At 40.5% G+C, this 12,783-nt stretch overlaps 1 protein-coding gene across 9 annotated transcripts in view; it reads left to right on the forward strand.

The window, feature by feature from the left end:
- The window catches only part of prdm16 (PR domain containing 16), a 181,810-nt gene that overhangs the window by 57,962 nt on the left and 111,065 nt on the right, over window positions 1-12,783 (forward strand). For all 9 annotated transcript variants that reach the window (XM_051425919.1, XM_051425920.1, XM_051425922.1 and 6 more), the window contains exon 2: window positions 2,243-2,712. In XM_051425919.1, coding sequence (XP_051281879.1) covers window positions 2,243-2,712 — 470 coding nt within the window. The remainder of the gene's footprint in view (window positions 1-2,242; window positions 2,713-12,783) is intronic.

Below are 12,783 nucleotides of genomic sequence, written 5' to 3' on the forward strand. Positions count from 1 at the left end.
CTTTATATGATAAGTTTCCCGGATCTGCGTGGACAGGCTGCAGGTTTGCCAGGCGCTGAAAAGCCCTTGTCGCATGCTTTCATAGTTTCACATTTCACATTTAAAACTTACATGTCAGTTAATTTAACAGCTTTCACAGTCCACATCTGTCACTGGGCAGAAACCCAAATATTTATCAAAGAGCAAAAAACTGATGCACTGTACGATGAATGTGCTTTTGTACGATTTCAGTGATGACATTTTCTACTTTGGTTTCTTGATTAGCTCATTCAATCTTTCTACAATTTTCAAGCCCCAGTTTTTCTCTTTTCACCTTATTTAGCATATACAGAAAAATGTTTAATCTCTTACATCAGGTTTTATTAAAACTTAAGCCACAAACCTTCATTGTGACCTAATAAACTTCCATGTACTAACAAGCAAATTTTTAAAATGTCATGTTGCAGCTCCAGCTAAAACCTGGGAAGTGGTGGCAGACTTGGCAGCAGGCTAGATGGAGGCTAACAGAGGGAGAGAGCTTGATTGGAACCACTCCTGCTGTAATTTTGGGCCTAGTTAGCCCGCTGATTGCCAGTCCCTGTGTTTAGATAGTAAAACTGCAGTGGTGCTTTGACTGAAGACACCAGGATCTGTCTAGAGAGGAAAAGGAGACATAGAAGTGCTGAGGCAGACACACACACACACACACACACACACACACACATACAAATACTTACAGACTTGGGCTGGGTATTGAACCTCTACACATTTTTGGAACTGACTGAAGTGTATTGGCAGCACAGAATATTGAAAACTGTCAACTCTGGCATCAATATTGCATTAACTGTCTGGTCCGATTTGTGATCTTTGTTATTCCTGATTTAAATCCTAATTTTACCAATTGCGTGCTCCTAATTATTATATTAGGGCAAAGTTATTGCGTGCCGCATGTGTACAAACATTTGAAAAGTTTCTTTTGTGGAAAAATGATTCTTCAAAATATGATTTTGAAAAAAGTATTGTGTTGGTATCAGTACGTAAACGCAGGAATCTTTTCAGCACTGATGTTTAAAGAGGCATATGATAAAAGGAACACATGTAATGTGCTGTTAAAAATCCCACACAGCAAAGCAGCTCACCATGATGCATTTGCACATGCACATTTAGAAACCCTTCACTGTCTGCAAAAAAAACCCTTACTACTACTACTACTACTACTACTACTACTACTACTACTACTACTACTACTAATAATAATAATAATAATAATAATAATAATAATAATAATAGGAATGGGATGAAACTTAAATAGCTGCATTATTGGGCAACAGAAGATATAAGCCAAATGTTATGTACATCCACACACACCCACAGACTTTTGGTGCTCATCATCATTTTCACTCTGGAATGGTGGGATCCTGGAGCGCAGGCACAATCAAGTTGTCAATCTCTGGATGTGACAATAATAATAGGTGACGAGGCTAACAAGGTCAGTGATAGACATGGCCATTATTTGTAAGATGAGTCCTAGCATAAAACAGCGACTGCAATGGAATTGAGAACTTTTCCCATCAAGAACTTGGCTAACCTAATGCTTTTTCTCCTCGTCTGTCTGGCTCTTTTCACATAAATCACAAATCTGTGAACTCAGCATCCTATAACTGAAGACCGTCAGATGGATAGGTACCCCAACATTCTCTCATTGCAAAGTATGGTTTTTGAACAGTTTAGAGGTTTGGAGATTGAAGGGTGGTGTTGTTTTTGTAATTTAGGGTCAAGAAGTCATTGGATGCATAGTGTCTCCTGAGGATGGAGATAGGATTTAGGCTGTGTACAGCCTGCCAGCAGATCTGGATGAAAAAAAATGCAGCCCGGTCATTCATTTGAATGGAGCAAGTCTGTTGACGCAACAGTGGTGCCAATGTAGAGGGCTCCGGCAAAAAAAAAACCTGCAGGATTGTCCGGAAGAAAAGTTTAAACTGACTCAACACAAAGTAATGGGGCAACTTGACTTCCTGAATCATTGTCCTTAGATCATTTCAATGTGTCACTGTTATTTTAAAAAGCCAACCCCCAACGCAGCCCTGAAATTAATAGTTTAAATTTAACTCTGCAAAACAGAGATTTTCTCTTTTCTATTTACCGTTCTGACAGTAACATTTATGACCTCCGTGGTGTAATCTCTGAAGAAACTGTATATTATGTTGTACCTCCTCTACCTGCCCATTAACAATCATCTCTGTACATGTGTTTTGTCTCATAGATGACAGCGAGCCAGTGGAAAGCATGTACGACACAGAGGCCGACCTCCCGGGTTTAGCGGCTGGCAGTGGAGGTGGTGCCGACAGCCCAGAAGATGACGCAGAAGACGGCATCATCAACATGTCCCCCCTGCCCTCACCGACTCCTTCCCATCCAAACAACAACCACCACCACCTGCTGCACCCCCACATCTACGCCACCCACCACCACCACCACCTTCACAACAGCAGCAACAGCAGCAGCAATGACCAGGACTTCACCACACCCAAGGAGGGCTCGCCCTACGAGGCACCTGTCTACATTCCAGACGACATTCCCATTCCCAGCGACCTGGAGCTGCGGGAGTCCTCGGTGCCGGGTGCCGGCCTAGGCGTTTGGGCCAAGACTCACATTGGTGCTGGAGAGAGGTTTGGTCTGCACAGCACACTGCATCATGGGGCAACGAGCAAAGACAGCTCCTTTGGATGGGAGGTAGGAACCAGCCTGACTGCTTTGTACTTTGTTTTGTGTTGTTTTCAGTTTTTTTCTCCTTTCACTACAACTGACACACTTTTATCCACTCATATTTTGTGATACAAACACAAATGTATATATATGAAATGAAAAAGTGATAAAAACAATGAAGCAACACTGAAGAGGGTAAGTGAATGAACGAGCCGCTCATTCTTGCATTCACATTTCCAGAGGTGATCTCATCATCAGCAAAGATGCCATTTCCATTTGTATCCCCAGTATGACTGCACCTCATCTTAGATCCTGAACATACACGTAGACATACACACACATTCAAAACACACAGAATTCCAAAAGCACAGCAATGTCAGATGGAAAAATCTGGCTGATTAGTGGAGGTATCAGCTTTTCTGGGCGTCGGTCTGAGCGAGCACACTCATTTGGTCACGCCACCCGATATGGAAATGGAAGAAGCATGGCCCAATGTGGTGGCGGCATATTGAACTATTAATTTTCATTTCAACATGACATTAGAGGATATTGAAGTTGCTTCAGTAAGCTCATTAGGAAAAAAAGAAACTCCTGATCTCTCTCTGTCTCCCTTTCTCTCTTTCTCATATGCCTAATCAGAGATGAAATATACTGGCCTGCTTTTCATTTCACTGACTCCTTGACTCTTCATTTTTAGGGGGCCGGTCATTCACATAGTTTAATATTACATTTGTATGAAATAAGGAACAGAGACTTTGACAAGTTAATCATTGGAACACCATGTTGGAAAGGGCATGATGTGCTTGAATTAGACACCACCAACTGATGTACACATTATAAAATTTTAGGTGTGGACCAATGGGCCACGCAGTGACTTGTTTCTAATTCACACTCTTATATTGTAGTTTAAGATAACTATGTATGTAAGCAAATATTGTATATTGAATGTTAGCACATAGGACAACATAAATTGAAGTTTACTGAAATTTACTTTTACAGTGGGGAGTTCTTCAGCTTGCATATCTCTCTTACTGCTGTCTCAGATAAGCAATAACACAAACGTGGTAAAGAAAACATCACAGATGGCGGCTACTGATGTAGTATCACAGAATTGTAGTAAAAGTTTGACGATATTGGATACTATAAGTTTAGAATTAAAGGCGTTTACAATCGATATTAATAGTTATATTCTCTAAGCATGTGGCTCAATTTTCCACAGTTTCTTGAGAGAAACTGAGAAATAAACTGTAAATATAATATCCCCGAAAAACTTGGCTCATGAAAGTAATGCTCATGAATCCCTCATTGACAAGATTTTAAAGGAATCTGTCAGGGTTCCCTTAATAGCTTCAGTCTGATGAATTCCTGGTGGTTTTCACCAAAGCCTTCATTTCTTTTTTCACTCTGTTTTCTTCTTACAGTTGTAAGAGCAGGCGATTAGAGCACACAGGCACACGCTATGTGGCAGCATGCCAGGCTGACACCATTTTCCTTTTTAAAGTTCATATTATGGCTAGCCATTCAGGGTGCAAAGGGCACCTCTCCAACAGCTACACTTTTCCTGTAGCTCTCATGTTTTCTCTCAGTTTTCCTCCTCCTTCCTTTTTTTTCCCCAGACACCCGCCTTATGCATATTCATCAGCGAGGCTTTAACTCGCTGCCTTGTAGGAAAAAAGGCCACCTTCAGCTCTAAAGAGATACATTCACACATGTGCTCACAGAAATGTCCTAGCGTACACACACACACACACACACACAAGTCCCTGAAAAGGGAGAGAGTCAGCATATTGTTGCACTTTTAAGCTGTCTTGTTTTTTGGTTACTTTAAGAGGGAGTTTGAAGTAAAGATGAAGTTTAATAAGCCACCCGGTAAGGTACTGTAAAGTATGTAGATTAATACAGTCCAGATACACATTCTTCCACTGACTTTGGCATAGTTTTTGGTGTTTTGGTGACAATTTGGAAATTTAGTTTGCGATAGAAGCAATTTTTTTACTTGCATGTTGCTGATAGCCTGAGGTCAGTTTTGTTTCCCCTCAAGGTAAAATATTTGATCATTGCCTCCCAACCTGTCAAAAGGGAATGACTGATCCGTCTTTCCTTCCTCCTCCTCCTGTTGGGTTGTTGGACGACTCACTCTGATTTGGGCTTTTTTTAAAAAAGATATTCTGTCTGGTTTGGGGCTGGAAGCCTTCAGGGGTTCTCCTCTCCCAGACTCTTATCACAGATAGTCATAACAGTCAGCCTGTTGATAGTCATCAACAGACTCCCCTAGGAGTCCCATACACCTCCTTTCTCCCCCCTTTCACCATCTACCCCTCTACACATCTACTGCCTCTGGTCTTAGACAAATAGACAGGCAAGGGAGCGACAAAAGAATGGCTGAGTGAAGAAAGATGTTAAAAGAAATGAGAGAGAAACAAGGATTAATGGGGATGGATGGAGTTAGAAAAGAAGATGCAAAAAACACATTTTGCACAGCATCAGAAATGCTGGAAGAGTCTTCATGGAAATTCTGTGAATGTGTGTGTGTTACACCACTTCCCTGCCAAAACAGGGGGAAGTGTTATGAGAGATAATAAGTGAAGTCATCTGAGATCTCTGTGGTGTAAATGTGATCATATCTAACCAAGGTCTCATACATTGTGGCTCAACCCTTCTCGGTAGGAAGACAAAATTGGATTAAGCGCTAAATTTATTTATCAGAGGGATTCATTTAATTGTGCTTCCACTTTATTATAAATAACAGTATACTGTCTTGCTAATATTGGGTGAGAACCTTTTCTTCCCAAAAATGCTCCTAAGAGTTAAACAGCCTTGTTTTTTTCTTGATGACCTCTTCATTTTCAGTTGACTGAATTATCTTGAAATCAAAGGTTGTAGACTATACTGTGCATGAAGCCCTATAATCCTTAGAAACATGAAATCACCAGAATTGCAGTTACAAGGTTTTTTACTCATCAACAATGATATATGCCATCTGCAGCAGTACACTTGAAACCAAAACACTTTAACTACACTGACTGCATTTTTGTGGATTTTTTACTAAGACTGGCAATAACTCATTATGTTGGCTTTGCGAGCAGCGCGGTCTACCAGTGAAGCCAAACAGCTCTAACAATCACATGGCGGAGGCTGTAGTGCTTTCTGGATATCTGAGTTGAAGTGTAGATTGGTGGAGAGAAACGGAGAGAGTAATAGAAAGAGAGAGTGAAAGAGTAGGAGTGAGAGAAAGAAGAAAGAGGAAGGCAGAAAGGAAGCCTACTATTGTCTGTCCTGGGGCACCGGGGACTGGAAGAGGTGTTAACTCAGACTCATTTCAGCGAGACGGACAGCTCAATCTAAGAGCTGCTTCGCTGCAGGCCATGGCCATTCTCTTCTGTCTCAGACTCCCTCTCTGGGCCAGCACCGAGTCATCCATTTAAAAACCATTATGCTCCCCCTTTAGCACAACATGATAGAACGCCAGGGCCCCAGGTCTACCGTATGTGTGTGTCTCTGGTTGTGTGTGTGTAGGGCTGCCAACCCCTCAGGATAGGAAGGCCTGAGCAAGCAGAGTGAGTCAAGGCCCTCAGAGAGTCCAGTGTGGGATCTACTGTCAGAGTGACTGCTGCTATTATCTGGCCGGTAGATTGACCTGACTTGCCTATTGATAGAGTCGTGTCACCATACAATGGCTGGAGGTATTGTGCTCTTCACTGTCTGGTATTGAATGGACTCACTAGTCTAACTCTCTTGGGTGTTCAGATGGCAGTAGAGAGTGCAACACATTTGTGGATCATGTGTTTGGAGGAAGTGGTCCATGTTAATAGTAACAAACTGCCAATGCGCAGCTAGGATCTATGAGGGATATAAAATCTTCCCTACAGTAACAACTTTAACTTTGGTCTATTGAGGAAAAATGAGAAAATCAGATCTCTCAGTGATGACTTTATTCAGAACATTTGTGAAGCAAACAAACTGTATGGCCAAGCCCTCTCAGAGTGATATTAATGGTGTTTACTCTCACTTCTCCTTACCCTGTGACCACTGGGTGTGTCCTTGTACCTCTGAATCATTGCTTTTGAAACTCCTCAAGCACCTATTAGCTTTGTCTTTTCTCTCACTATCTTTTGTTTCTGCAGCTTGAGTGTTTGCTATCTCAGAAAGTTCTTGCTTGAAGGTCAACGTACATCAGGGGTTGCAGCCCAATCTCACCAACTGTGAGAAGATTGAATCACTTTTTGGACAACTTACTGGTTGCTAAACTTGTAATTACCAATATTGGTGTTGTCAATTTATAGAATATTAATGGTACACAGCAGGGTGCCTTAAGGGTGTGATCTATTCTGAGGCATGATAATGGACATATTGTGCATTTTGATTTTAGGGATGTGCAGTGATGTAGACCCTGTGGACAAGGTCAACACAAATGCTTTCACACACAAAAACATGTATCATAGACTCCATGTCAGCCCTGAAGCCATATTTGTCTCTTTGCAGCAGTGGACCTTGGGATGACTTTGTTTCCAGGCAAACTTATTTTTCTCTGTCCCTCATTCTTTTTCTGTTTACTTTTTGTGGGGTGATTTTCCATATCAGTATCATTCATCCAGTGATGTGTGGAAAGAGGCGAAAAGTATGCTAGCTCTTCTGTTTACCCTGTTGTTGACTTAGTGATAGGCTAAGACATCTGGCGGGCACTTTCGTGTCGCCAAGGTTCTACGTGACAGATACCCATCCCGCCATGGCATCATGCATCTCCAACACCCTCTGTCAGGCACTTAATCTCCAGTTTGACAGCTCGCTTTTTACACTAACAATGTGTTCCTTTTATTCTCTACCTTATTACTGAGCTAAGCTGACGTCCTTGTCTCCAAACTTTAGGGAGAAGAAGTCCTGGCACACCCTGACACTTATCTGTCCTGACCCACCTCTAGCCTCCTAAAGTGTTTGCTCGCCTTTTGTGTTTTTCCTGAGGAGGGCGGATGGCCAAGTTCTTATGCTGCAAGATATCCCTATAGGGCATTCAAGGTGCAGCTTGGAACTTGTCTGATCTGTTTGCCTTCCACAGAAAGGTGTTCCTTATCTTGATGTTTGGCCCTTAAGGTGACTGGTACTGAACTGATAGAGTAGAAACTGCCTGGGACTGCCGGGAGACAGTAGTCACACCATATGAATGTATAGTACGAGACAGAGTGTGATAACGAGAGATTGAGTCTTTTTCTACTTGATTTGACTAATGTGCTTTCCAATGTTCTCACGGTGACATTTATGTTCTCCCGCTTCAATTATAAGAGTTGGTTGGATCAGAAAAAAAACCACTCACTAACCATAACACAGGAATCCATTTGTTCATCATCCATTTTTAGATACTGAGACCTAACATTACCTCTTGTTAACTTGAGCCCCCTACTGTGTAGATTATTGTATAGCATGAGTGAAGCTCTTCACGTAAATGGGGTCATTATCATGTCTTTTAGTAATCAAATCAGGACCATGCTCTGATGAGCATGGCCTTGAGCTGAGAGTACTTCTCCTTAAAGCCACAACAGGAAAAACAGCAGGCTTTCTTAGTTTTTCCTCCTCAGATCTAGTTTCATTGGAAAGTAGAGGATAATTGTATATTAAAGGGTCAGTTCACCTAAATCGCACACCAAGAAAACACATTTTCCCACTTAACCCTTGTACTATCTAGTTATGAGTTAGTTTTGAGATATCTGACACTGACACCTATATATAACCCCTATACAACAGATATATAGTTCCTTTTTTGGTGCAAAAAACATTGAAGGTTTGGAGAAAAGAAATTCTCAAAAACTGGGTGCACAAAACTAAAACGTGTCATGGTTATTAACTACCAAAGATTAGTACAAAAACATGTTTTTGTGATTTGGATGAACATTCCCTTAAAGGTTTTGCACAAAATATCCACTATTTTGATTTTATGTTTAACTGGCTGGATCAGTTTAATGCTGCATTGTGGTACAGGTATTAATACGTACATATCACAAGTATCCTGATTTAATATCAGTGCTGTGATGAAAAATAGTCTTTTAGAAAAGGAATCTCTTAATGGTAAAATATTCTGACTATATATACATTTACAAACTAACTGCATTTTACATAATTGGTTATTTGAAGTTATGTGTTAACATAAGGAGTTACTTTGGCACATGCGCGTATACTGAAGTCCCACATTGTAATGAAAAGGATATCAAACCTGTGGTTTCTAATAACAGTATTGACCAACAGTGTGCGGTTTTCTGTCATCATTATTTGACTTTGACAGAAACCCCAAGTTTACACACGGAGCAAAAACACCAGAAAGAGAGCGTACCACCACAAGTCTTGGACTTGGGTGCTGTAATATCTTCCATTCACGTTCATTTTATGTAGGTTTTAAACATGCCATTAGCCAATTTAATCCAATTTTCCCAGCTTTCGGAGCACTCCAGTGGAACAGATTCCATCTAATATTAAACATATGGTCGCCGTTGCCCCTAGAAACACCACAGCAGCGCTGTTTTTTTTTAAAGAAAGCTGTTAAAGACAAGCCTCCTGTGTCCCAGTGCAAACCGTTGTCAATTATCTTCAATGAACACGGTAATTGATAACGGGGAAGCAGGGCAGCAAATTAAATGTCAGGTTTGATTAGGAGCCTGATACCTTATCATTTGTTCATAACTCGTTACCAACATCTGTTAATTAGTTAATAAATTAATCTGCAGGGCTCAGATGAAAGGTGCGCTGACTCCCGAGGAAGTACATGGGGCAAAGTCATCCATCTTTGAATAGAGTGGAACTCGACAAATATTGTCCCTGGGATTTGGGCTGTTATTACTTGGTCATTGGTTTCAGACCTCAGCCACTCCAGCCATGCATTCTCAATGGAACCTCTTGTTTGCCTGAATAACCCCCGCCACAGTCTCCTCACGCATCTCCACCACAATGCTATCCTTTATTGCATGAGGTTTCTCTTAGCAGAGGTGCTTTAAACATTAATTTAAAAAACCTCACATTGGCCCATCAGTCCTCTGTGGTGAAGGGCAGGTAACTCCTGTCCAATCCCCCTCTCTTTCACTATGTATCTAGTGAAACCCCATCGTTCATCATTGCTCTGATGAATAGTCCCATCAGTTAGGGCCTCAGGGCAGGAGCAGACAATGACACTGCTCTTTGCCACAGTGGAAGATGACATTTGTCAAATGCTGTTTATATTGGTGATTAGATTTATGCTATTATGTAGGCAAACCCTTTTCCGCCTTCCCAGGTCTTGCTGCTAGGCTGATATTTATAAATTAGTCATGAAACAAGGCTTATCTTATCTCAGCTTCCATTTTTCTGTTATGTTTTGTTAAATATCTCTTTGAGGGTTTTCATATTTGTGTGTCTATAAAGGTGCGAGGCCTCTACTGCAAGACTTTTGTTAGTCACCGATCACTTGCTTTCTTCTATTTTCACTCACTTTCCCTTTCTCCCTCACTTTAAGTCTCAATCCCTGTGCTGCTTAACATTTCTGTGACTCAAGCAGGAGGTGGTGACCTATTAATCAGGTTCCCGTGGCTGTTGTGATTGCCATTTTCCATAATCAGATACACAACACGGCCCAAAAGCCTTGGCTGTAGAAATACTTATTTTCATTAACTCCTTACAGTTCTTGTGCTGTATTGTAGAACTCAGTTTGTGTGTAGTGAGCCCATGAAGGAACTTGAGCACACGGCTGGGCCTTTTAATTACTTTTTATTAGGTATAAGGACTAACGTTTCTGCACAGTGTGTGTCTTTGTCAGAGTCAAACAGTCATGGTACAAGCAGAGAGTATAAAGGACCCTCAAAAGCATATGATTGGTTCTAGAAGGAGAGGGAGGACACTCACTAACCAATCATCTTATAATAAGTATAAAAGTTCAGGTAATGTTCTTGTTAGCTTTGTTTTCAACAGCTCAATATTAATGTACTGTAGGGTGTGTATATACTGTAACATGTGTGCAGGCATACAACTTTATATTACCACACACACATATGTCCACACAAACATAAAGAGACACAGGCAGGCAGGAAAAAGACATTCTTCAATGTTATTCTTTCCTCTACTCGGTCATTTAGAATAACAGGGTAGAGTGAGAAGCTAAGCACAATGACGACATTAGATCTAAAAACAGTGTCAAATTGTTGAAGTGTCGAACACGCCGGGATGTCTTTACTTTGGAAAGTCTCCGGAATCGCTCTAGTGATTTTTGCTCATTTTCTCCACCACTGTCGTTGGGAGTCTTGTCTGCATGAGACAACAGGGACGTTTTGACAGAGTAAAGATTTGAGTGTGTATGTACGTGCACACAGACTTCCACATTTCTGTCTTTTAATCATCTTTGGCAAATTCCCCCTAACTAAAACAGGATCTCACCAGGAGTTTGGTGTAATATCCTAATTTAATAAGAGTGACAAGACGACAAATAACAGTTGAAACCGATGTTTCCCAGACATTTCATTTACAAGATATCATTGCCTCATTCAATTTTGTTAGTCACTGTGACAGTGAATTTTGTTGTTTAATTACTGTTTTAAAGCATTAATGCAATGATATATAGTTGATTCAGATTTTTCTCATTATTGTTATCATCAGAGGTATAGTATGGTGTATGCATTGCATATTCTTATTATTCATATATTGCAATATGCATTATACCTGCTTGAAAGGATGTTTACTGGAATATTTATTTATTTGGTTAAAAAGACATTGAGACCGCAAATACCATATAAAATACTTATTTGATCATATCACAATAATTATTTAACATATCAATAAGCAAGTGATGGCATCCACACTTGTTTTATTTACTTGTAGATGACAAAAAAATATGTAGAGGTAGACAGGTGTATGTATAGAAATCACTTTTTACTAGTCCAGTAAATTGCCTGTTTATTAGAATACTGCTTTGTCTCTGCTGAAACATTAAGGGGAGGTTATATGCAGTCACTGTCAACTAATATATGACAGACAGCTGTATGAGGGTCTTCTACGATGACTTTCGCTTTACCTGAAAAAGAAACTAAGTCAAGTTAAAGCAAAGTTTTTTCAAAATTAAATGTGCCATATCAGGAATGTTAGTCACAGATGGATCAAGACATGAAAAACAAACAAGCAATTTAATAAATTAACAAGCAAACAAACACAAATCAGTTTTGTCCTCGTTTTATTCTCACCATAGGGAGCAATAATCTGACTATTATTTGTGGGAAGGTTAGAGAGGCTGGCTTGATTCCTGAAAGTCTTCTTAATGGTCAGAGCAGTGGTCTGCAAGCCTCTCAGTCATTCTGTCCTCTATAAATGTCATATGATTCTGCTCTGTGTCACTCTCTCTGGAGAAGAGGTGAGCTGATGTTGGTGCAGCTGGTACGCAGCGGTACCCAGCATGCCACCCGGTACCACAGAAGGGCAGGGAAAAAAAACCTGAAAAAAGTTCTAGTTCTCTGAGACTCTTAGGCTTGAGCCATGTGATGCAGACATTATGCCAAACAATAGAACAAAAGCATTGTCACATTGCATGAGAGTGTTACTGTATGTGCAAATGCCCCTTACCCTTGCCTAGATAATATTAGTGGTACAATTTTATCTATTGGATCACATTATGGGTGTTTGGCATTGAATGGAAATGTTCCTATTATTTTGTTTTTATATTTATGTATCATCTAACTTCTCTTTTTTCCTACAACATTTGTATGTTATATTCCATTCCTCATTATTTAATAGTTGAGATCAAATACTGGACACCCTGGTTTATAATGAAACTCTTTATATGTCACTTTGTCTGCTGTTATTTTATTGGGCCTGAGTGTTTCTGGTGACAAAGCCTGCTCCCCTCTGCTGGCCAAGACCTCACAATGCCACTTTCTGAACAAGTTCTAAGTGCTTTTAACGTTGTGTGGCCGATGTTGTTTATTCAGGGAGGGAGAGAGAGAGAGAGAGAGAGATATTCTAGAACAACTGTAGAAAGTGTACAGTTATAAGAGTGCACCAGCAAGCACACAGTGCACACACACTTGAAGCATGGTGCCTACAAAACCTTTCAAGCAGTACAAGTCAGCTTTTTCAACCCTTCTTCTTCCTCCTCTTCTG

This window comes from Dicentrarchus labrax, unplaced genomic scaffold, assembly GCF_905237075.1.
Source record: "Dicentrarchus labrax unplaced genomic scaffold, dlabrax2021, whole genome shotgun sequence".
NCBI classification, from domain to species: domain Eukaryota; kingdom Metazoa; phylum Chordata; class Actinopteri; family Moronidae; genus Dicentrarchus; species Dicentrarchus labrax.